This window comes from Bombus pascuorum, chromosome 2, assembly GCF_905332965.1.
Source record: "Bombus pascuorum chromosome 2, iyBomPasc1.1, whole genome shotgun sequence".
Taxonomy (NCBI): Eukaryota; Metazoa; Arthropoda; class Insecta; order Hymenoptera; family Apidae; genus Bombus; species Bombus pascuorum.
This window is the reverse complement of record NC_083489.1, coordinates 4,674,927-4,702,545: the sequence shown is the minus strand read 5'-3', so window position 1 is coordinate 4,702,545 and position 27,619 is coordinate 4,674,927. Positions and strand designations below refer to the sequence as shown.

General features: G+C 31.4%; 2 protein-coding genes across 3 annotated transcripts in view; one reads left to right on the top strand and one right to left on the bottom strand.

Moving 5' to 3' along the window:
• The window catches only part of LOC132916344 (RAB11-binding protein RELCH homolog), a 6,924-nt gene extending 4,391 nt beyond the window's left edge, over positions 1 to 2,533 (top strand). The window contains exons 14-16 of the mRNA XM_060976251.1: positions 104 to 303; positions 373 to 634; positions 701 to 2,533. Coding sequence (XP_060832234.1) covers positions 104 to 303; positions 373 to 634; positions 701 to 848 — 610 coding nt within the window. The 3' untranslated portion in view covers positions 849 to 2,533. The remainder of the gene's footprint in view (positions 1 to 103; positions 304 to 372; positions 635 to 700) is intronic.
• On the bottom strand, positions 1,810 to 27,619 carry LOC132916350 (lysophosphatidylcholine acyltransferase). Of its 2 annotated transcripts, none has more exons than XM_060976265.1 (11): positions 27,123 to 27,619; positions 14,556 to 14,701; positions 7,058 to 7,272; positions 5,373 to 5,485; positions 4,804 to 4,958; positions 4,538 to 4,675; positions 4,166 to 4,291; positions 3,931 to 4,078; positions 3,609 to 3,707; positions 3,388 to 3,532; positions 1,810 to 3,293 (listed from the first exon to the last, which is right to left on the bottom strand). In XM_060976265.1, exons 1-11 carry the CDS (start codon positions 27,246 to 27,248, stop codon positions 3,208 to 3,210), a joined length of 1,497 nt encoding a protein of 498 aa, XP_060832248.1. In that variant the 5' UTR covers positions 27,249 to 27,619; the 3' UTR covers positions 1,810 to 3,207. The 2 variants fall into 2 exon arrangements, with proteins under 2 accessions (XP_060832248.1, XP_060832247.1); XM_060976264.1 differs by lacking the exon at positions 7,058 to 7,272 and adding an exon at positions 10,651 to 10,868 and having other exon boundaries at positions 27,123 to 27,616.

The window sequence follows — 27,619 nt, the reverse complement described above, 5'->3', positions numbered from 1 at the left end:
TTAATACTAAAATAATAATAATATAACTATTTAATTAAATTAATTAAGTCAATTATCTATTTTGAAGCAATATGAACATTTTTCATAGTTAACATACTTTTAGAACTGTTCGATCTGCTGCAATTCCTTCTCTCGGTCGTTTAATAACGGAATGTAAAGTGAGAGAGATGCGTGATAAAGCACGTTTAACTTTAGAAACCATTGCTAAAGAACCTCAAGGTGTTCCGCCTACTTTAGCACTCCCACTGGTTTCAACATTAGCATTTATTGCCCCTAATTGTCCTCAAAATTATATAGAAGATGGTAAGTTTTTATAAAAATTTGCATTTTTAATATTTAACACACGAAGTTAAAATCTTTAATTTTGTATAGTTATAGCTACCCAATTAATGGGGATAACTTCATCAGCGTTGCAACAAGGTCGCAAGATCGATCTCATTAGTGCTTTGGTCGAAGCATATTCTGTCTTGGTTTATTGTCCACTGAGTAATCAGTGTGTTTCTGGCGTGTTACTGCCGGGATTGAAATATCTTGAACAATTGGTTAATCAATATTTACCTCAACAGAAGGAAGCTGTTCGGTCACTTTTGCGAGAAGCTGAATCTCGGCAGGATCTTTCAAAACCAATGGAGAGGTAAATGCACAACCTGTTTATTTTGAAAATAATTTTGCAATGGATTGTTTATTGCCGTTTTCTCAGGTCCTTATCAATGAGTTCTGGTCTTTCATTATCAATGGCTACAGTAAATGTAGGACAAGGTGTAGAAGACATGAGACAAAGAGTGAGCAAAATATTTCAACAAAAGACTAGTTCACCAAGTATGTCAAGTATCTTTCGAAAGAAGTAAGATCTTTTTGGTATTCATGTTCATACACAAATATTACTTTTTATCACTTCAAAATTCTATATTCACTTTTCATTGTTTTCAAATTTTATTTATTTACAATTTCTGTTGTACTTACCGCATGTTATATGTATTATACGATCAACGGTACAAGCGATGCACAACATTTACACCAATCAGGATATAATATTATGTAAGTATTACTCATTATAATCGGAATATATATAAGTTTGAAGACAAATATTATTGAATATTGCTGTAATGATGTGTGTGCCTTTTAAAATGTAATTTTAAATCACGTGAATTACGAAATCTAACTGTTTGGAGATAGAAGAAAAGTCAATAGTATATTAACTTTGTTTTTTAACTGCACAACTAAGTATGACGTTAAATACTAAAATAGTTGCAATGTTTTATATCGTTATTTTTTTTTTTTTTTTTGAAGGTATTGTAATAAGTAGAATGTTATTATAGTTTGTTATTTTATATTTTGTGAAATTATAGTATATTTATTAAAACGAATCTCACCACTTACTAACGCCGATAATTTATGAACCGTATAACGTTATCATGCTCTTACTAAAAAAATTTTCAAATATATTCTGCCATAACACGACTAAGAATTTAAAAGTGTAAAGTTTTAAGAGTATTTGCTATATTTTAAATTATATAGAAAAATAATTCTAGGTAAATTAACTGTGCAAGAAATCGGTTGTGATTATTAAACGTTGAATGTCGGAAGAGACAATTTCATTTTGTATTACTGTTTGATATTACGAAGCAAAATAGTTTTTATTCTTATCACGTTTAAGCATTTTGTGTGATATTATAGATCTATTACAATTAGAATATATGTATGTACATTTGTACTTAAATCGGTTAAATATAAATCGGGTAATATTATCTTCTTCGTTGTAAACGAAAAAAAGAAAAAATTAATCAAATTTATTTAAAATAGATCGTATCTTGTAAGAATATTTTATTGTATCTATATATATATACAATTACATTTCCCGTATATACATATATGTTGATACACATTACATGTATATAATCTATGTATACGTATATATGTATATATATGTGTATATACAATGATCAATAATTTACTTCGTATCTCATGATCAATGTATTATCGTTATTTTACATACATATATGTACATATATACATGCGTATACATGCATATGTATTTACGTTTATTAAATATTAAATACTGTAGCATATATTATTACCGTGCAAAGAATAAATTTTATAGTATATTTATTCTAAATGCATTGTCCTAAACATATTCGGTTTTCTTAGACATATTAGAAACTCTGGTTATGTTTGTATGAACCGATGACTCGCCAGCTGTTGGCCACAGTACGTTTTATTACGATATAACACGCGAAACATTCAATAGCCTCCGAATTAATTAATCGATACCCTGAGCAATCTAGATAATAGTTCTAAATCTAATTTTACTTTGCATGGACAATTTTCCCGCCGTGGTTCGTAATTTTTACACGGGTTGGATTTGGGGAACTTGCTTACGTCTAAGAAACCTTCGGTGTAATACTATTTATGTACATGACTTTGAATTTCAACGTGACATTTTAAAAGGGAAGAAAGCTTTTCAGTAAGCTCTACGTGAGTAACAACGATAAGTGTATATCTGTGAATGAAAATACATAGTAGTTCTCTTTTATTATGCCTTGTTATTCGAACGAAACAAAAAAACTATATCACAACTATCGTATGCGTATGAACTGCGCAATAAATTAAAAAAAAAGTCAACCGTTGTCTCCCTCGTTTTCATATTTCTATAACTATGTGTTGTTTTGCAATATGAAATCTTGTATTGAAAAAATGGTACGATATAAAAGTTTAAATTTTCATAAATTAAATCGTAGTAAAATAAAAAATCATTACAATGCGAGTTAAATAATAAACACGTATCATTTCCCTTCCTTACTTTCTTTTTTACTCTGGACTTTAACGTTCCTTTCGAATATTGACTTCATTCGTACGAGATGAGTTCTTCTTCTGGGATTTAAGAAAAAGAAAAAGAAAAAAGGAAGAAAACGTATTCGTGCTATACAAAACGCCAGACTCGTTTAACGCGACTTTTTAGCGATCGGCATATAATCTTCTCGTTCCGTACGTCGCTTGTTTAATTCTCACGAAGACGACACTTCTTGCTTCGTCAACGATAATAATACTAAATAAAAATGGCTATCTATTCGTTGAGAGGGTAGTAATATCAGCAAGAATTGAACAAATTTATACAGGGCTGGAGCATGCCTGATTGAGAAGCGGCCTGCCACAAACACGGTGTGTTCTGTATCTTCGATGAGCATGGAACGAGTTGATGAAATACTCTCAAATAGTTTTTTTCCTCGTCTCGGGGTTACCAGCGAATATATGACAGTATTCTGCTCTTGCTGATAATGCTGCTAGTACGAATTCTATTCAAACATAATAGAGAACAAAGTAATTACCGTTATAAAGTCAAGATAACTTTTTATCTTAATATAGCAGCTTGGTTTAAGCAAAACATACCAAAATTTACTGTTGTATCAGCAAAATCGATCTTTGCATTCTGAAAAATTTTATCAGATTCTTCCGTTGGCGTACTTAATGAAAGTTTTAAAGCCTTTCTTAATTCCATTTTATTGATACAAGATAATGACTTGGTACCGCATACCTGTTAATTATGACGTAAATAATACGTATATGTAGCAGATAAATTATTTAGAAGATTATTTTTCATTGCTACTTACTTCGAACGCTGTTTCGATTTTGTCTAGCTCCGAGTTTGCGGTTGTTGTAGCTAACACCGTGAATAAATATTCTTCCAAATCTATTTTACCATTTCCATGCTGGAATAGTTATAAGGATGAGTAAGTGACGTATTGTGTATAACAAAAAGTGAAATTTTAGTTATATTAGAATTACACAATGTACCAATGTATGATACACAATGAGAAACATTTATAAAGAATATTTGGAGAATTACAAACGGAGTATAGCTATTTTAACATAGCGTTATGAATGTATATAAAATTTAATTAATTAAGAGAGGATATGACAAATGATACAGACCCTATCGTGTATCCGAAATAGTTGCTGAGTAACAGGCTCTTTTTCATCTATTCTAAGGATTTGCGCAAATTCGTGCAAATTAACTTCTTCGTTAAATCTCTCTGTTTTCTTCTGAACTAACTCCTCTTCCGTTTTGGCTGATACCAAACTGTGAAAATAAAATAATTTGCAAGATTAATTATATAATATATATTTGTATTTTTCTACACACGTGTATTTGGTTTCAACGACATACCCGAGTTTGTTACGAAGTTTATGGGCTTCCACTATGATGGATGCTCGTGGTATGTTTAACTGATGAGCTTTGCTAATAATTCGGCAATCGTCATACGTATAATCTGACACGGGAATCTGTAACGCCCTAAAAAATAAATAAAATTCCATTTTTAACAATGTACTTTAACAAATACAGATTTCATTTTTATTTCTTTTTTTATTAAGTTTGAATTCATTAGATTATTTACAGATTTTGGATTAATTTCCTTATTAGATTTTATCGTTGAACATGTTAGTAACTTATGAACATTCGACTTAAGTCAAACACGGACAAGTTAAATAACTTTTCAGAATTGAGAAACAGTTGTTTGGAGTAATGAAATGTACTCACTCCGCCATAAGACGTCGCACGTTATTTGCGTAAAGCTTGGGATCTGTTTTCTCCGCTTCGCTTGGTTTGTAAACAGGGAGGAACTCTATTTCACAACTGCTATTCAGTTGTGTCAATGTAAGCCACAGTAGCTTTAATCTGAAATAAACATTTTTGTAATTTAACATTTTGATAAACAGAATGTCAGGAGACCTTTCTGTTTAATTTCGAAAATATTCAATTTAGTAAATTTAATTACAAAAAGACATTTAGAATAAGACGCTTACGCCCCAGGACCTTCCCACGTCCACGTTACGGTGTCCAATTTGTTAGGATATCTGATGCAGACTGGCTGAACAGGAACACCAGGATAAAATGCACCTGATTTGAAAGTAATAAGGCACGATCGATTTGTACAAGTACCTTCCGGGAATATCATCACCTGTAGAAGAAAATTGTTAATTTGATTTAAATATTTTCTAATAAGGGATCGAAGCTAAGACTTTATTATACAAGATTCAAAAAATCGTACACATTTTCAAGCGAGGTATTTCTTAAGACTTTTCTAATTAACAAATAATAACACTAATACCGATGCTAATTTTAATTTTTGTTTCAGATGAACGATTACCTTGCAATTCGATTTAGAGCGCTGTGTAATTTTAAAAAATAATACGTAAAAATTATGTATAAAATTATAAAAAAATATATGTTTAATTTAAAAATTATACGTTACGCTGCTGTACTTGAACAATTTATGCTGATCATAATATCAAGAGTAATTTTTAGAAAATAAGCGACTGCAACGAGTTCGTAAGCTTATTTTTAATAGAGGTAGTATTTTTATGAGGGCTACCTGTGGCCAATCCTCTTTTGAAGTAGCTCTTTCGATAATTTCCTTGATAGTATTTTGCCGTGAATTCGGATCTTCTCTCCAAACATAGACCGGTTGTGTATAGTTGATAAGCTCTGTGAGTACATCATAAAAAAGTGCATAATGTAACAAAAGGAAACATAGTATTGCCAAATCAATATTTGTTATGCAATTCATATGCTGTAGAGAAACCTACTCTCTATAAATTTTATTTATGTACAAAGAAGAGTTAATAAAAACTGCGTATTTTATAATACTTTTTACTTTTTATCATATTTTCTGTGCTATGTTTTGAACCTGAATTTTCTTCTTTTTATTAAAACAAAAAATTTCATTTCTAGATAATATCGTGGCGAATGGGACAATCCATAAAGAAATTGTTATCAAATTTATCTTTTTTGGAAATTCCTTCCAAATGATAAAAGATACGCTTGAAGCGTTATTTGTACAAGTGACCATTAAATTATCAGTGATATTTGCATACAATAGGCGTTAAAACTTTCATTAAAGCTATCGATAAAACAATTGAAAAGTTTTAACATTTATGTTATCAAATTATTATACTACTATGTCTTTTTATTACTACAGGTGTCGATAAAATATTTCTTATTGAAATGGTTGGGCATCCTTTTGATCAAAGTTTGAAAACTTCATGATTTTCCAGTTAAACTAATAGAGGTTTTCAAGTGTGAATCATATTCTTTTACAAGATAATGAGACGAAATACAGGAACCGAAAAGTCAAAACATAAATATTCGTATGGATTCTATTTATAAGTAAACGAGACTGTCGATATAGTTTACAGTAATACATAAATCAATTTTTATGATGAAAACGATCGAAAAACTGTAAAATATCAAAACTATGCGGTGTATTGAAAAAAGAAGAAAACTTTGAGAAAAAGCAATAAAGAGCGTTTTAATCGATGTGGGTTCTAATATTAATAGCTTCGGTGTAAAATATAATTTTATACAGTCTTGTAGAAATACTTAATGAGCTAAATTTGAACCGCAACAACGTTAGTTAACGTAGTTAAGTTAGAACAATGAATGGGAAATGTGTACACCACGAGGTGAAAGAAAACTTTAAATGAATAGAAATTTCACGCCTACGAATGTCATCTTTGAATTGCAGGTAAACGTATTATCACTGTAATCTTATATCTCCATTATATTAACGATAATCTTTCATCATGATACGATACTTCTTCCTTTTTTAAGGTTTTTAAATTAATCATTTCCTTCATTTATATTTAACCGATTTTCAACAAACGTAAATTATTTACACATAAAAAATTAAATTTCCCTCTCGTAAAAGAATTTTAATTTCGTCTTTCTTTCAATGACAATTAAGTATTTCTACTTTCCTCAATGAATTATGTATCACGAAGCATCCAAGTCTCTAACTTTTCTCTTTAACGCTTTAACGTAACCTGTCATCATCTATATCAAATCCAATTTACGCAGAAAAACCTCTAATAGTTTGTGCGTTATAAGTTCTATGCTTCATCCTACAAACGGTTAGTCCAACTATTTTCGTTAGAACCACCGATCTATCGAAAAACCGCCATTACGGAAGTGTTGCGACAACCACGGTTAGTCTACCGTTAACGGAGAGGGTTAATCGTGGAAAGCGAGCGTGAAATCGTTTCAATAATTTGCACATACTTCCGATAAATGGGTTCAATCCTGATTCTCGTCTTACGATGATCGAAGGGAACCCGGTTATGTAGACGATCCCTCCGTCCATGAAGGTCGAATGGGGTGCAACCACTAAAATCGGCGCTTCCGCCCTCGTCGCCTGTCTTCCACGCACAATGATTCTCATTCCTCCTGCTTGGTATGTCAGCCGGCCCATAAAACACAGCCAGGGCACTATTTTGCTGCAGGTTTCAATCGAGCATGGTTAACGAATCCCAATTACATTAACGCGATTTCTTGCGTTCTATTTATTTCGTCTCGAGATTTCAGCCTCGAGAACACATCGTTTGGACGTTAGACGCTCTTAACGAGCTCAACGTTTATTTCTTAACTTTCCAAATTTTAATACAAGCTGAATATTTGTCATTGATCGCTTATCAATCGAACGTTTGAACGGAGTGGATTGTTTAAGAGATTATCGAAGAGCTCTTTCGAAAAGTGATAATTTCATATCTTTTTGTTCGTTTTTGTTTTTTTCATGCAACGTATTTTTATACAAAGGAATTTCGTTGGTGACAACAAATTTAGAATTTAGGATGAGATTCATTGGTCTTGATTTGACTGTTCGTATTTCATTGGCGCTACAGTGATATTGATATTGATAAGGCGAACATTGTTTCTTTTTTCACCGATAAAAACGAAGAGAAAAGGATACTATATAAATAAATTTAGGAATATTTAAGATAATCCTTTTTGGTATGAAACCCCGGTTTTAAACGGTTTTATTACAGAAGCATTCTGGAGTTGTTGATAGATCGTATCATACAAAATTTAATATCGTAAAAATTTTCGCGGTTTAATAGCCAAGTAACAAAGAGTCGATGGCCAAAAGATCGAAAAAGATAATACAGCTTTTTAGAATTTCGCGGCCTGGATTTTTACATGTAACGTTGCTCGAAGTTTCTGTGGGCCACGTTACTCTGCTCTTTTCTTCGAATCGACTTTCTAAGACAAGGTAACTTTACTGTGGAAATCTCGAGCAGCATTAGCGACGTTGAAAATCATCGTCTCGTTATATTAATGGACTCGAAAGCATGCAGAAATTCATTGCGTATATGTATATATGTATATCCAAAATTGTCACGTGCTCGTTCGCACGAACTCTCAGTTGCATATTCTACGGAAGTGATTTACAGTTTCGTTGGTACAAATATATAATTAGCGCCAATTAACGTCTTGAATATTATACCAGCGTAAAGTTACTCGCGACAAGAACTAATGATAAACGTAAATTGAAAGTTCGCTGGCGATAATTTTAGCATAAACAAAAGTTTTCTTTTTTGGGTAATATAAACTTCGCAACCATATCGCATTTTTCGATGGTGTACGGTTCTTATAGCGCATTGCATCAAAGTGGACAGAGCTGAAAATATATCAAGCACATTTTATCTCAAACAGATAGAGCTGTAGTGACCTATTATAGCAGAAAATTCCACGATCAGGTTTATTTGCACAACAGTGAAACTTTACGGCTTCAAGAGCCACGTGACACTGCAACGAGAAAGTTTACGCAGCCGTGAGTTCGTTACTCTACGAGTACCGACAATTTTCATTTGTTATATTATTACACCTAGGAAAATATACTTCGAAAAACTTTTTCCTTTTTTCCCAAGCAATTAACCCTTTCAGGCTCTATGTTGCGAAAATACGCAATATCGTACTTTGATGAGTTGTTGATTAATGAAACAATAAATGTAGTTATCTTTGCGGTTAATGTATGGTATGTTCTTTATTATTATTCTATATCGCCCTAATCATTAACCATCCAGAGCACGTGTGGGTTCGTGGCCGATTAGGTCGTGCCATTTTTTTCTCGTTTGTTTCCATTTAACTTTCTTGAAATTTATTTTTCACTCGTACATCGAAGGGTTAATAAAAAAGAATAAATAATTTTTTCGAAAATTTCAAAAAAATTCCTGAAAGGGTTAAAAGAGGAAGAATGAACTTTTATATTGTTTTATACGCAACGATTAGGTACATTCAGTTTGGAGATTACTCTAACACTAGAATTACTGATTTGCAATTGGTGTTCAAAATAATGTTTCAAACGATAAGTACTGTGTTACTGCAAAAGTAATAATGTAACGTTTATAAGTTATTGAACGAGGATTAAGACTTTCGTCAAAAATATCTGCATGTTCTTAATAATTATCAAAATAAAGAATCTGAAATTTGTCGTTTTAATTTGCCGATTTGATTAATTCCAGTGTTAAAGTATAGACAAAAAGAAAGGAAAAGTTGAAAAATAGAACAATTAGATAATAAAGGAATGAATAAATATACGAAGCGGTTGGTAGCGTCAAGCATTAAAAGTATAACACTTTGAACCTCGCAATGGAAAATAATGTGTTCCAACTGTGTTCTAGAACGTTAAATAGTATCTGTTAATAGCATAGGTATGCCCATTATTCCATAGCTTGTTAGTGAAGATGTAGATGTTCCCATTCACCACATATATATGTACATTTCTCTGTTAACCTAATTTAGATAACTCTGATTTTTTTCTGTTTTCACATCTGTGCAGGTATATACAAATATATAGTTTCGCAATTGATATGTCTAGTATGATTAACATTATGCATTTCCAAATATTTGAAGAGCAGTATTATCCTGTATAATTTTAAATACACGTAGGCAAATAAAATCGTTTTAATGATATGATTGAAAACTTAATCAAACGAAATTTACCAACTGCTATTTAATAATTCATTTTTAGAACCTTTTATTTGTTTAACTTTGAGGTAAATTCTTTGATCGTCGGATACAAACAGCAAGGACTCGTGAATAATAATGAAACTTTTCAATTTACGAGCTTCTAATTCAACATATTTCTTTGCCAAGTATCGATATAAAATAGCGAGTATGAAAGGATATGTTCGTATTCGAGTATTCAACTTATAAGAATAAGGTAAGGGATCTGTATTATAAGACGTATAAAAGTCGTGTTCCACCATTTCATGTTTCTTAAAATGAGCCAAGCAAATGACGTACTTTCTTTTTTTATTTAAAACTGTATTTTAAAAATTCTCCAATTTGTTTCGCACAGTATCATTGTTGCGAAAGGGAATAGAAAGTTACGACCTCTTATGTCCAGGCTATTATTAATGAAATTTTACGAGTTACAAGTTACAAGTTATTAACATAACAGTAACAGGCTCGAATATCAAACAAACGAAGTTGCACATCTAAATTTTACAAATTGCCAATCAGTTGATTTAATGTAAAATTATAAATTTCCAAAAGAGACAGAAATCTATAACCTGTAACTTATGTCGATTAACTAATGTCATTATACACTTGGTAAATTATCGTGTTGAAGGATTTTCGTTATTATTAATCTCTAATACCTATCACAGTCCTTAACATTTAGTTGTCAAGTAAAACAAAAAAGCAAAAAATGCAACAAATTCGTAAATGAATTGTAAAATTATAAAATAATAGTTCTTTAGCTTATTTCATTGTTTTAGACGCGAAATGTAAATTTTAATAATGCTAAAGAAATACCACGAGATGGAACAACGACTCTGGTGGCTTGACAGAGCAAAAAGTAGGAGACCTACTTCCGAAAAAAGGAATGCGTCCGATCTCTGCCTTGGCGACGATGCTCGGTCCGCCGAGGTAAACAACCGGAAGTGCATCGAAGAAGCTTGAATGCGGAGCTACGGCTAACACGGGGGCATCCTTTGTTTCCGCTTTACGACCTTTGACCTTCAGGTGATGAAATCCCCCGCAGATGAACAATGCTCGTATCATCCAGCAGATTATAATTCTCATATCTCTGTTTTTTCCATTTTTTTTTTTTTTTTGTAGTAAATATATTTAAATAATATTATTTGGTATATATAATTCTACATCGTGCAATCTATATTTTCCAATTTACGATATTCAGAACGATTGTAAAGTTTAGTAGAATTTCGTTTACAACACGCATTATTCGACAATGTCCTCTATTTATATCTTTATCTTCTTTTCTATCAAATGAAATTTAGTAATGTGTAATAGTCGTAGATTAAAGATTTTTGTAGGTCTAGCGAAGAAATTGCATGATATGCATGTATAAATTTATTATTTTCCTTTTGGTAACCGAGATTCTACTGTGTTGATAAAAATAAATTTTTTATGAAATTATTTATAACCAATAGTTAAACTGATATAGAAATGAGGTTATGCATATTGTTTCGATTAAAATTGTTATTCGATTGATTGGAGGAAGATCTTCCAGTAAATGGTAAAATGAATTCATTTGTACACGGAATACTTTTTCGTACTTACTGTAACATGCAAAGCATTTTAGCTACTCGATATATTGATATTACGAGACATGCATGGCCTTTCTCCAAATTATTTTGAAAAGTTTTGCGGTAAGAAAATAAGAATATAATAATTTTCATTAAAAAAAAAATACCTACTATGATAAATAAAATATGCATTCGTTAGCATCTATAAAAGATAACAAGTGCATTTGTGAAACAAAAATATTTATAAAAATGTATATACGTCTTATGACCAGTTGAGATTTCTCCTACAATATGTAGAGGACAATTGAACTACTTTCTTAAAGATTACATTGAATCTGAAATCTATACTTTGTTACTAAATTCTTTATTACGAACTAGGCACTGGCGATGTATGTTAGATCTAAGGAATCGTTTATATTGATTATTACATGAATAAAGGAAATCATCGCGTGTACTTTAGCTTCGCTGACTGCGAGTCATGCTTACAGAAAAATGTTTACTCGATCTTTATTTCAAATATCCATTGAAATTATTTTATCAATCTACTTTATAACTGAATTTCTCTTCTTAGTATGGACTTCAAATATATTTAAAAGACTCTGAGAATTTAGATTTTAATCGTTCGTAAAAAGCAATTACTAATACAAATTACAAGTTCGGAAGAAAATAGATTTTTTTTCATTTGAACATATTTTTAATACGAGCTATTCACATCCCTTTAAATGTCTATTATTTAATTAGAAAAGTAATGTCAGGATGATTAATTGCCTCTGGAGGGTTGATAGTTACAAATATATATTTCAGAGGATTAATAACCCGCATGGTATGCTATACCTAAAAATGTATAAAACATAAAATCAATATTTTACTTCTACATCGTGCATGGAGGTTTGCATTTACAGTTAATAATAAATGCCAGGTATGTATCTAATATTAGGCGTGCGAAGTACAATAGCAGCTAGGATAATCATTGTTTTGTGCAAAAAGCGATTACATTTGCGTGCAAACTAACTTTTGTCAATAATATTTGTCCTTTTCATGTATTCTTACGGAAGATTTTATTATTCTAAACAATGTCCACGTGAGAAAGTGTTAATGAAAGTTTCAATTCAGTTTGACACACTTTCTGCTATAGAAATCCAAACAACTATGCACACCCAAATAAATGCTTCTAAATGATTACCATAGTAAAATAAAACAAATTCTCATGTTATAGCTTTTCCCTCGTCATTAATTAGAAATGATGGAATTATAATATAAAAAACTAAAATATTATCAATGTAAACGTAAATATCGCTTCCTTTTCATTGAGCTAAATTCCAAATATCATTACCATGTTACGAAAATTTAATTATTTAAATTTTTAATACAAAATGACGAAATCTATAATTACAATAAATAATCGTGGGTACAATTTTCCATTGAATCGTATTCTACATTCTTTAAATTTTATTAAAAAAAAATAATAACTAATGCTTTGATTTCTATTATAAAAATGATAGTATAATCGATAATACAAATTTCTAATCGCAATTTAATAATATAGCAGTACCATTTATCTAAGTGAAACTTCTCGAATTATTTTAAAAAATCTATTGTATATCGCCACGCGAAACTCGTTTGAAGTATCGTTCGAGTTGTGAGCAAAGCGAGGTGCAACGACACTCGCTACGATTAAATGTCGCAACAATCGAACAATCGAAATGATGACACACGATCAACGAAAACATCTCAGGCAAGCGTATTGTAAATTACTTCGATTCGAAGCTCATACCAAAACGGACGTGAACTACTTATCCGACGCATACTTTCTCCCGTTACTTATTCTTTTTATCGTATCCTCGCTCGTTTCTTCGCCGCGGTCATTCACGCTCTCTCCCCACTGGACATCTTCAATCATTTCAAGTGTATGACCATGAAATAAAATTCTTCAAGGGATTTCCGCAATTTATCCTCATCATTTCGTCTGGACGATAATACGCGTTCGCTAGGAACCATATACTTATCTCTCTCTTTAATCATACAAATTTTAACAGACATTCATTGCCTCAATCTTTCTTTCCATTTGGTTCAGGGAAATATAAATTATAATACTAAAAAAAAAATTACATAAAAAAGTGTTAAAGAATAAATGAAAAGAATTGAAAATGAAATTTTCTGTTGAAAATGATCTTGATTTGAGATTTAGAAACTTTGTGTAATTTCTAGAGGAACTTGCGGATTTATTAAACGTTTGGTATTTTCCACGTCATCTCGATTGCACATTGCTCGTGTTTATAGTGATCTAAACTAGCTTACGTATTATTTTTTCCTATAAACCGCATCCGTTTGTCATAAATTCTAATTTTGTCTTTGTGACTCCGTATCGTTACGTCTCATCAAATTAAAATTTATCTAAAAATAACGTCTGACCGGATAATTCTTAAAGTTCGTGCTACATATAAATAAATAGTGAATATGCGTATTTTTTGTATGACGGCACGATACTAATGTTTCGACCTAAATATAATTTGCTGTGCGAGTATGAAGTAAATGAAATTTAAGACTGACAAGGAATGAAAAACGCGTGGAGAAACGAAGTAAGTCAATTTTTATCGATTGCATAATTTTAGTATTTTTTGGTAGCTGGAAGATAGTATTTTTATGAAACATATTTGAAGAAAGAAAGTCTGGCTCAAAAGTATTAGCCTCCTAAAAACCCACGATAAATCCACAAAATTTTATGAAGAAAGATGGAAACTATATAAGAGTAATTATTATTACGATTAGCATAATTAACATTGTGATTGTCAATATCTTTAAAGTGTTCAAGGAAAAAAGAAACGATCTTGATAACATGAACTCGATTAACATAGTAAATTAAAAAAAAAAATAAAAATTATTTAATTTTCTTCAGTGATTTTCAAATGCAATGTTATCATAGACATACAATCGGTACAAGCTCTGAGGACTAAAAGCGTAAATATATTTAACGTCATCAAATAAATTAACATATACAAGCACACAAAGTAATGGAAGCAAGCGGAAACTCATCATTTTACATGCATAAGAATAGAATAAACGAGTATGGTCATTAAGTGAAAATGAAGTAAAAGTTAAATAAAATGCTCGATGCTCGCGGATAGCTGTGACCACAAAGTGAACATCAGAAAATGAGATGATGCGTAGATGATATATATGCATATATGCAATGAAGAAAAACGTAACGGTAGGTTGATGTATATTACCGTCTCCACCCTGTTAGAGGTGCGCGACGAAGATCTTCTTCGGACAATCCAAGAAGACCTAAACAAGCCAGGAGCCAGGCCATGATCACCAGAGCCGTAATTGCGGCCAGTCTGAATGGTAGTAGTGCTACCGTCAGGAATGCCGTCTGAAACATGAAGCATTTCCGCTTCAACAACCACTTTCAGCGTATTACAGCGGTCTAGAGAAGAAAAAACCGTCAAGTTCTACAACCCTCAGAGAAAGATTGTACGTCAAAGCGTCGATTTTATGCTCACTACCTGTTTATCGTTGTACCATTTGGCTCTTTGTTGTCTAGCACCTGTTTATACGTTGCTGGTTAATTTTACGACAGGTGCATCGCTGATAAATTAACGATAAATTGTTCTCAATTTGATAAAATTAAAGTTTTAGTTGTTTGCGATTGGTTGCGATTTAAATATGATTTGTTCTGATATTCGCGTTATATTACCCTGTGTTCTCTTAAGACGAATAAGATATGAGACTTTGAGACTGTAAGACATAATAACTGTAAAGATAAATTCTTTTCAGTTTGGTGAAATGTAGAGTTTGGTTAAGATTTGAATAATTTTTTGTTTTGATATTCATGTTGCTTTATTCTATGTTTTTCTAAATAGATTGCACAGTGTGGGACTTTATTTCTATAATAAATGAATGATTATATAGTTTTCAAATAAGTTTCAGATATTCGTATTTCAATTGAGTTTTGGATATGATTAGTCTGAAAATTTGAATTGCATTATTTTGTTTTCTAGATAAACTGCATAAGGTACGATTTTAATGCATTAGAATACATGCATAAAACTATCTTTCAAAAGTGCAACAACATAGTAAGTTATAATAATTACGTGTTGAAGCTGATAATGTAAATCTTACTGAAAAAATTTCATATCAATTAGGAAGAAAATGTCCATTGAAAATCTGAATCTGTATTATAAGATTGTTCGTAGCATATATAGAATTGAATTACATCAAATACAATAATAATACGAATGTACAAAATTAATGAAAATGACGATCGAAAGACACGACGGATATGGACAAGAAAACAATAATTTTATTGTAATAAATTAATGAGATCTCTACCTGAATGAAATTTCCAAATAAAATAATAATTCTCAAATGTTTCAACAATTTCCTGATGGTACGTTCCAGTTTACTTAAATTTTTGTAAATATCCTAATAATTACGAACTGGTGTGTAATATACTACTCCGGTTTATGTGTATTTCAAAACGTCAAAACTGGTCGATAGTTTCAATTTGCTACAAACTCGCGCAGCATAAAATGTTTGAAAATGTTTCGAGCAAAATTCGACGTCGAAGCGAGCGAACCTCGAAAGCGGCAATACGCTGGATGTAGGTCATTTGCCAAATTGTATCTTGAGGAAGAAAATGTTAGAACAGGTCAAAAAGGAAGGGTTCGGGCTTCATTATTCGGCGATTACCTGAAGATGCTTCACGCCATTTTCAGTTGTTGTTGACGGTGACTTAAATTGGAGGATGGACAAGTATTTCGCTGATAAGGCCAACAAAACCTAGATCAGCACATTTTGTACATTCATCAGCGGACAATGAGTAACGCCACAAATATTCGACAGAGCTCGTTTTGCGTGATAATCGATAAACTTTGATCGCCTACCTTCGATGACAAGGAGCGATGATAAGGACGATGACCTTTTGTGCTGATTGTTCATATAAAATTTATTTAACCTCCTTTCCGCCTATTTGCAGACTTTTATTTCACACCAATCATCATTACGTTGGATTATCATTGGGTCTCATTTATTTCGTTGTAGTATTTTCAGAACTTCCTGTATTTCTTAACATTTCCAAATTCCTTTCCAAGAGAAGATGCTTCTTGTCGTAAATAGACAATTTTACTTTCGATTCGTAAACTTACATTATCGACAAGTAAATGTACGATGAACATCTTTTCTATTTGTAAGTTAATCGAGCTTACGCTTTTTAATAATTTAATAATCTAAGAATTTCGATAACTTTCTCATACGATGCCCTGTATCTAGAATTTCGTTTTAACATTTCTACACGTGAAATTTGCTGCAAAGAAAGTTCATGTGCAAAATAGATGGTCAATTAATTGATATTCAACGAACAAATCAATTTTAAATTAACCCAGTGAACTTTTCTTTCTCGACCAGAAGAACTACCTTTTCCTTCAGTGGGCCAAGGCTATGGGCGTGCAGATGATTTAAGATGCTGCCTGGTTCGGCCGATAAAGAGAGGAACGTAAAGACGTAGAAAGACGGAAGGGAGAGCGAAGAGTAAAAAAGGAGAAAGAGTACCGTTCAGTCGTTCCGTTAGACTCCATCTCACCTGTTAACTTCATTTCGTCCATGTGTTACAGACAGACGCACATGTATTTACATAACACGCACACAAGAAACTTTCAAGATCGAGGTTACGACCGAGTATTCCTTTCGACACTTCGAGATTCCTAACAAATAGAATTCCTTTTCACGTTCTATTTCAAAACAAGAAAAAAGATTATGCATAGATTATATTATTTATTTACAATTCTTTTAGCAGATATTCCTCTTTGTAAATTGACTTTTAACGAATACAAAAGGCCTGGGTAATTTAAATTGTATTTCAAGTTTCACTTTTTCTTTATGACGTCGGCGGTAATTAAGTGCAGACTTTAATTGGCCAAATTGTTACTGTGCGACTGGTAATATTAGATGCGATAAATGTTTAAATACAACGTAGTTGATTAAATGGACAGTGTCTTTATCTTGACCATATCTTTGCAATTCGAAGAATTCTTGAAGAAGAGAAGGGAAGGGGAAGGAGGGAAATACAATGTTTAATTAAACTTTTATTTCTATCGTATAAAAATGTACTCGATATAAAGTTGAAGTTATTAATAAAAGTGGGATAATAAAGTTATTGATTGCATGTTTAAATTAGTGTTTTAGCAATTTGTTGTTCTAAAGCATGTTCCAGACCATTTTTGACCTTAAAAAATTGTTTCGTGTACATTTTTAGCAAGATAGGTATGCAATAGCTTCTATGAAAATATATTCTAAGTAGGACGCACACTGAATTTAGAATCCATTGGATTTTGAAGTATGAAATCATGAGATTACTATATGTAGGCATGCAATGAAGAATCGGTGTTCAATGCACTCGGCTTGTTTAATTTCTCATCTATTCATACATAATGTATACATCATCTGTGACTTTGAACACCAAGGCTATGTCCAAGTAACTTCTTTAACACTCTATCTTCCTTGGAAATCTGCACATTTAATCTCTTGTCCTCCCACCAGAAATATTACTGTCCTATATCCGTCAGATTATGGAAAAATGTAGATTCGTCTTATTATTACCAAGAATTACCTCGATCATAACTACCTTGAGGAACTGATATTGTTTATACTCTCTACGATCTCGTATTTAGTGAAACAAATTTAATGAAATTATGAATCTAAAAAAAGAAAGACATTTTACAGTATTCTCCTTACATGACAGAATAATAATGTGTAATAGCAATGTGCAACTTCAAGTAACACGAATTTTAATATATTTCAACATGATCATTTATCGTGAACTATCAGTATAAGAACATGTAAGTTTCTTCATTTCTTACAAACTTAATGTTTGAGAAACAAATTACGCGTGTATATTAAAATTGTTTATGAAAATTTCGAAATCTTTAAATCGTGGATTTCGTCGAATAACTATTGTACGAGATCAGCGTTTTCGAAATGATTGTATTTAGGTCACTTGCAAGTAGCCTATAATTACACCTTTTATATTCTTCTCTTCTTTGTTCGCGTTGCATATTACTCTCGAATATTATACAGACTAATACATCAATCGAAAAACTGAAAATGTGACGGTGAAAATTGATCTGACAGTTTCGTCGGTTATGTTCGATTTCTCGTCCCCTTTCTCGCTTAAAAACTTTTCAAAGAGAAAGATCGGTGAATGTTTACGAGGCAAAGATCATTAGTCTATTCGCTTTCAGTCGACTCGAACTTAGCGTTTTTGCAATTTGCTTTTTGTCTTCTGTTCACGAAAATGATTTCCGTAAAGTTACGTTTATGAGGGAAAGTAAATAATAAACTTTTAGTGATATTGCAGACTGTGCAATTATAAATACAAACCATACATTAAATCTCGTCGTTTTATCGTTAGAAAATATTTATTTACCTGTGACTACCTTACAACCAATTATTAGACATGTTACTAAGTTCCATAGAAGACGCTGATAGTGAAATTCACTACTTATGTGCACCTTTGATCGTATAGTTTCTTCTTTTAAAATTTTCACGAGATACGTATCTCTAAATGATGGAAAATCTTAACCTAGATCTTGAGAGAAAATAAGGAAATAAGAATACTGATTTTTATCTCTTTAATTACATACTACTATTATAGATGTTGAAAGCCATTGAAATCCTCGATAAATTAACAATGCAATGATAAAAGAATTTTATAAATATATCTAAATGGATAACAAATATTTAAAATAATTTTTTAAATAAATCTATCGTTTGCATGCTTGCTCGTCTTTCAGATAAACTGTCCTTGTTTATGTAGTTACTCGAAGGTTGCAAAGAACCGAGACCTCGTCCTATTTCTAAAGAAAAGTTTAGGCTAGTATTGTCATGTTGATTATGGATAACTTAAGTTGGAGATAGCATTAATGTTTTCAAAGGTTTGAAAGTTTTGCTTTCTCGCGACTTTTGGTTGGTTTTTAAATATTTATATGCCTTAAAAATGGTTACTTAATTATTAGATCGATATTTTTTCAACTTACGATAAAGTTTCCGATGTAAAAATTTTGACCATTTTCGATTATTAAAATAATTATACTTTTCCAAGGCTGTCATGCCATCGTTTTCTTCTATGGTCATACCTGGTAGTGTACAAATCCAAAGGTATAGATCCAAATGTTATTCGGTAATTAATCACAAATTTTTTTATAATTTTTCATTTTTTCCAAATTCTTGTTTGAATTTTGCTTTGCTTAGAGAGATTAAGGTAACATGTAGTAATACAAACTACTGGATGATATTCTGGACACTTGGGAGAATATTCAAAAATCTTTTTGGATTTTTCAAGCGACAAAAACCTAAAAAAGAACTGCGTGGGCTTAAACGACTTAGTATGCAGACGATGTTTGTAAAAATAAGACGTGGGGTTAATAAATAACGTTCATACATATATTTTATTTTACTATAATTTTATTATAGTAAAAGTTTGCTAAAACCTTTTCATTTTGACTTGCATTTTCCATAAATATAACACGAGCAAATGCTTAGGATACATTTCTTATAATGTTCTTATAATTTTCAAACAAAAATACTTCGCCTGAAAACAAACGTTGGATGAGGCTGCGAGAACCATAATTTTATAAGTGTATTCATGGTCAAATATTAAGTACAGTCAAAGACGTAATTGATCGAATGAGGTCTTTGCTAAAGTAACAATTAGTATTCGAAAAGAATGAGCGGCATCTACGTAAGACTTCGTTTAGGAACTTTCAATGAACTTCTCAATGTCGTGCAAGGTATTTGTACGAACTCTAGAAGGTTGTTCATTGAACATCGTCAATGATACGTGTTGTATATGCTGTAATGAGACGGAAAACACGTGAACGAAGCACGAAGCACGAATTTAATCTACCGTGTATAACATTACGTTGTGAATTAATGAACTCATAGCTATTTGGGTTGACGGTCAGAAATGGTGTCAAGGCTCTTCAGGACGATGAAGATGAGGAAAACACGTGATTTAAATGTGAGAAATTTCAAACGTGTATATGTATATCGACAAGGAGATTTTCATGCCGTATGTACCGAATCTGTATGTACACGCGTGAAATATATCATAAAACACGAGTACTTATGAGAGCGACTAATATTTTTGCGCTACCGACAAGATATGTCCAGAACACTTCATAGAAATATGTATATATGTATATATGCTCATGTTTTTACTAACTCTATAATGATTTTCCTCGTACCTTTCAGTTATGTTATTTTCACAATCGGCGTTATTGAATCAGAAGAAACTATGTACATAGTTCAACGTATATATAAGGTGTACATATAGATGTGCATATATTTAAAAGTCACGTGTCATGTGATCAAAAATATGATGAATTTTTAAATATACCTCACGAGAGTCATTTAATTGTGATTAAAATAATATTAGGATTACCTAACGCTTTTTTATTAAACTTCCTGTATTCTATTAGCAATGACGATATTTCTCGGCATGACGTATTAAACTCTTAGATAATTAAATGCTACGACTATATTTACACAGAAATATTTCAACACTCATTTATAGGTGTTAATACTACATTTTTGTGTTTTTTCTTTTCTAAATAACCGGAAATGTGAAGATCACATGCATAATTCGGTGGTTCGATTATTACCGTCAAGCATGATTTTTCCCTGGTATAAGTTTCATAAAAAAAGAGGAGAAAATTCTAGAACTGCTTTTCTGTCTCTCTTTTTTGCTCTTTGTTAAAGAATACGTTCCACGGAGTAAGTTCTCTACGTACTTGTGACCCACATTTCGCGCAGGCGAAAGACTTGCTCCTCTACCAGCAAAAATTGACGAGAATTGTTTTTCCAGCCGTTTTACATCGCTCATTTTCTTCACGTCAATATTTGGCATGTTTTTGTGCAACCGATCAAAATTTGCCAAACACGATATTTATCGATGATAAGACAGAATAGCCTTTCATTTTACTGAAGTCTTTTCATATCTTTTACCTTAAGAAAAATTAAACGACGTGAAAGTAAAACGTGAAATGCAACGATGAAATTGCATTGAGAAGTCACCAGTAATATTTTTATTCGTCTTTTTCTGTATAAATTATCTTCGTACTTTTTATTTAGCATTTATTTTTAACAATGTTTAGCCTCGTTTAATGTGAAATCTAGTTTATTCTGTACTTAACTAGGTGAAAAAATTCACAAAGTGTACATTGAAATGATTCTATTATAGACTATTAATATATATATGTTTTTACTTGTAAATTCTTAATAATCTAAAAATTTACAAATAGAAGTTAAAAATTAAAATCAACATATATTTTATATAATTTAAGTTGCTATCGAAGATGAATTAATTTATTAGATACTTGTTTTAATAACACGAAATTTAATAATTCGTTGCATCTCGATATATACATATTGTGCCAATTTATATGGAAAAAGATTGCAACCGATAAATACCGGAACTATATCGTGAATCCGATGGAGTATACCATCGTCAGATTTTCTTGTCGTAGTTAAAGAGATTTTCTTCCCGACTGAAAGGATATTTAGAGGCTTCGGAATTCAATATCAATTACATATGCGTTACCTGAATATTTTCTGTTTACTATAATAGGATACCATTTTAAAGGCTCTAAATAGCTGTGTCTTCTTTATATTTATAACATACACACATGTGGTAAAATGTTAGTAAATATTAAAAATATCTTTCCTATTTTGCAACTAAAAATAATACAGCAACTTGTAACTGATCGTAATTAAGAGATTATTATATCGTATCATATATTATTTAAATATTATTATAAAGTAAATTTTTTGTCTATTTTAACTGAATTTCAACCTTCACATTTTTTATTTCTTAGGTTACATAATTAATCGAAATCAGGCTTTATTATCATTTCATGTAAATTATTAATTTTATTATAAAATTTTTGCGCGTGTTGTAATATCAAATTATTTTAAAGAAAATAACATCTTTAAATGCCAAATCAATTTATTTTTGAGATTTAGAAATACAAATAAATGTGAGACAAATACACCTTATCTATACGATGCAAAGAACAATTTTTAAGAAATACACTTTTTTCTTGTTATGAACACAAATGCCTTTCTCTCGTAATATGAAATGACCAATGTTGTGTCAACTATAGAATCTCTTTGCAATATTCGATTGCAATATCTTTTCATACTATAGAGTTCCTGTTGCATAATATCTCTGCAATAAACGCACAAAGGTCAACGAAAAGCCTCTTGTATGGGGTCACAACTTACTGAAATTCGCACTATTGAACAAAAGTGACTTTTATTATAATTCCTTTATAATACTACGTTATTTCAAATTACGCTGGTTCCGGTGTGTCCAGTTCAAACGGAGAAAGTTCGATTCGTGCGCACAGCCGTTATTTGTGCGAGAATTAAAATGGTGTCAAGAACGAAGATATTACGTTAAAAATATTACATCCTAATTTATCACTTAAAGAAAAGAACAACTTTTAGAGAAGAAGTGTTGCATTAGAAATGGCAAGTGGAAGTTTTATTTTTTGTAAAATTCTAAAATATGTTTTATGTTTATGAATATAAAATAAGAAAAATAGAAAATCAAGCAATTTACACCTACAATGTTATATACGTAAAACAACAATGTATCTAATATATACTATTCATCGCCTATGATACATGTGCTTATTATCGGATCTTCTTTTTTATATCTAGCTACCATAGAATTTTTCTTTTTAACCATATGTTCATCATCGCATCTCTTTTGTTATTAGATTATGACAGGGCAACGAAATGCTTCTTTCACGATATATATGGTTATTCATCGAACCATCTGTGCGATGCAATTTCGCTTAATGCACGCATCAAATTTAACGGTACCTACCCTAGTGGATAAGACCGAATGATGCCGTTAAAATTGTTACAATATGTATCTGCATCATGCTTTTCTTATATTCCTAAGTATATAGGATAACATACAGATAATACGCGTAGCAATGTGACTAATTTGATAAATCTTCCTTTGGTAATGGTTTACCCATAAATTATAGAAAATTGTATTTCACACTGAATTTAAGAAAACTCATAATTTGGCACAGTAGTTTATAAAATGTGGAAATGTATACATTTTATACTATGTCGGAAAGATATAAAGGAATATATCGTTAATTATAATTTTGCTTGACCTACATATACTTCCATTTTCTTTTTACGATGTTCCCTTTTTTTTATACTAATGCTATTTCTTTTCTATCGTAGACTTAAATGGCATATATTAATGATATTTTTGTATTAGTGCTTATTATTAATGTAGTTTTTTTGTTATCCTAGCGAAAGAATAACGTTAGAAGACGTCAATATTATTAAGAATTATTAATGAAAATTATTTTATAGATAATTATATAGATTTTATTATCAATGTTAAATGGGAGCTATCCTAAGCCAAAAAGCAAGGATTATAATGATAAATAAAAAAAAATGTGATATATTTTTTGACAAAATAAGAGACATTTTTGGAATAATTTATGTGACAACAACTCGGTTGTTTGTCATGAAATGTGAAAATACATAATGTTTGATCTTGAAAAAAATATATAGAAACGTAGTATTAATTATAATTTTAATTGGCATAAACAGATTAACGTGTGCCTATAATATAGCGTCATATTTAATGTTAATACAATATTAACTTATGTGCCTAATATTAACGTTATGGCTATAGTATAATTATAGCTCCACTAATAATATCTTTAAGAAATAAATGTTCGTCATTTCATCATATGATAGGATTCTATTTATAAACAAACTTACTTGTCTAATCAGTGCACTTTGTCTATGCTATAGTCGTCGAGTAAGAAGATCATCTGTCAATTATAATCCAAATTTAACCTATCTGTAACTTATCCGTATCTTCATCTGTTTCTCCGATTTTTACAGAATATTTTTCACTACTACGATAAACCTACGGTAGAGCAACTTATTCAACCTATCTGTAACTTATCCGTATCTTCATCTGTTTCTCTGATTTTTACAAAATATTTTTCACTGCTACGATAGAGCAACGTTTAAAAACAATTAATTTTATTATCAACCGGTCATCTATTTCACATAAAAGGAAAAGGCAGTAAAAAGAAAAAATTTCAAATGCGGACTTTGTACGTGGTACAAAACGGTTTTTAAACACGTAGTGAAATCCCGATGCTCGACAGGTTTAAAAAGCGAATAAGAAATGAAACTAAAAGAGTCGTGGAATAAAGAGAACGCGATCTTTTAACTTGTTTCATCTCTGACGATTGCGTGATGTATACGGTCCACAATGTAGAGGCAGTGAAGCCCGTATCAAATGCGATGCAGCACGCTTTCTGAGCCTCTTCTATTCAAAAATGTGCATCTCATGGTGCGTTTAAGTTATGCGCCTGCACGAGTCGCTGTAAGATAGTGAACATGCGTTCTAATTACTACGTCAGACGAACTTTTGAGAATCTCTGGCCGGAAGCCATAAAATCTTTCGATTAAATAGCTGATTTTTATACATTTACATATTTTTATACATAGAAATTCAAGAGTATAGATATGCAAAAATATATTTATGTAATATCCACAGTATTAAACAGTATCTGTTTTATTGGCTGAATATTAATTATAATAGGTATTCCACTTTAAATATTTTATAGATACTTTCTTGTATATTATGCGCGCCATGTTCATTTTTGCATTCTTAAATTTTCCATGAAATCATAAAAATCCGCGATTTACTTATAATATTTATTAGATGAAATAATTCTCTATTTGTGTTCGATATTTTTAATTATGTCCCTATAAACATAATTAATTCGTAGAAGAATATCTACGATTTACTTTTGGTATTCAAAAAAGATTTTTTCTCTTAAAACAGAATGTAACACTTGGAAGGAATTTTAAGCATTTCATTGATAATGGATTACTTAGGATTAAATTGTCTTTCGGTTTTTTTAAATAGGTCTTAATTAATTTAATTGAATTTAGTTATGATCTTCAATCATTATACATATAACTCGATGGAAAAAATGGTACGTAAGTAATAAAATCTTCAAGCTATATTTTCATAGAAAAAGTTTTGTATGTTAAAAAATATTTAAACGTTGATGAAATAAGTGTTACTATCGTCATGAGAAACATTTGTATCGTTTCTTTCCTACGTAACTACAAATTTTATCTCATTTTATACAATTACATAGTTGAAAAAATGTATTTATATTACTTTTCCAATCAGCCCTTCTATTACCAAAAAATTGTATTAAGGAGGTAGATGGAGTTACGAAACGGTAGCGGAAGAAATAAGAGGAGCAATAATTTTTACATTAAATTCTATTCTAATTTATTGTTCGATTTTTCTTAATAAAAGTCTGCCGAAAAATTAATTTTCTTTCAGGAAAGTGAAATCTCTCAATATTTTGTTATCACTGATTATGATATTAAAATAGCAGTTAAAAAAGATGGTATTTTATAATATTTGTCAATGTGTATCAGAGAAGAAACATTTCATTGTTACAATGAATGTATATCGAGCGATCGTATAAACGATCGATGAAATCATTGATTCGTCATTAACGTTTGACGAATCGTACAATACGTCCATATAAAATAATATAAATATTATTCACAGGTATTTCACACAATTTGATATCGATTTGAAGAGGAATTTACGTTTTAATCTACTTTTGCTTAGCTAAAATATTTGTGGTGGGGGAAGTTCAATAGCTCGTAAGCTGATTTAGATGAATCGTAGTGTATTTGAGGTTGAAAAATTCGATCACATCCATAGTGAAGTTGTATCACTTCAAATGACAGGAACAGCTAGAAAATGTCGATAACTCGATAATGTCAAGGTGTCAAAACCGTGTGCACGTAAACGCGAAAAGCTTTAAACAGTTTTTGCAGTTAGTCTTCGCTATCATAAAAGGAAACAATATCTTTGAATCTTATCTTTTACATTTACTTTTTCTAAATCAAATCATGTACGTTATTATTTATATTCAGTTAATTAAAATTAACTGATTTCTTCATTTAATGTCAATAATTCATCTACATTAAATTAATCAAAATCATCTATACATTTTATCTATATATATTTTCGAGTTCAAAACAAGATCTTTGAAAGATCGACTTTAATTCAGATAAGGCTTATAACACAACAGATAATACTATATATGTATAAAAAGAGTTCATGAGAACTTATATTAGAGATTAATACGAAATACGAGCATTTATGCCGAAAATTATATATTCATCGGATGTTCAATACCTACATTCGATAATGGCTCATTAACGTTGTTAAAATATCATGAGAATACATTTTCGTTAACACAAGTAACGTTACGCGGTCCATGCGTAACCAGGTGATTCAATCGTCAAATTTCGCCCCCAATCGGAAACCGATCATTACGTCGCAACAACGATTCGAACTTTACGTAACTGTTCGCGACGCGATGGCTCCCGAATAAGAAAAACACTTGAGATCGAACATTTAATGATGTATTCGTGACGTAAAGTTACGTCGCTTCAGAAAAAATTCGATCTATTTTTACGAGCCAGATGGTAGTTGTCTGAGTTCATCTATACACAGACCGGCATGTGTAACATAGAAGGTATAGAGTGGTAGCCGAAAAGTGGCGAACGTAAACGTTGTTGGAACGATCGTAAATTCCCCGCCCCGCCCTTGACAACCCCTTGAAACATTCGGGTCCGACGCGTGAACATCGATTCCATGGAGCATTTTCGCGTGCAGGAAGATTCGAAGAACTACTGACCTTGAGCTTGTCGTAGGTTGTGTCGAGCTCGAGACGGTGCACGAAGGGGTTCAGGATGTCAGCGCTGAGGGACGCAGTATCCACGTCCTCGTGCTTGCTCCGCATTTTTCCGTTCGCCTCATCCATATTCTTTTTTCCGAGTGGTCACGAACAGAAAAAGAGAGAGAGAGAGGCAGAGGATACGAAAGAGACAGAGGATTGAAGAAAGATATATACGGAGGGATAACAAGACAATAAACGCGGCTTAGTAGCCTGACGTGTCACACACTGCAAGCCGCGAAACGTCAATATGTATCGGTAGGTGCGAGACTTTCCGGCGATATGCTCGAACTTCTTGACACTGTTTGTAATGAGGTACGAGCCGAGACAGACAGGTAAAAAAAAATGACGAAGAAAAAAGAAGGGAGCTCTTAATCAGCCGTGGCGAGACATGATCGTACACGAAGGGGTTGTCGGTCGACGATCTACTGTGCTCGCGGTCGACTCGACGGAACGAA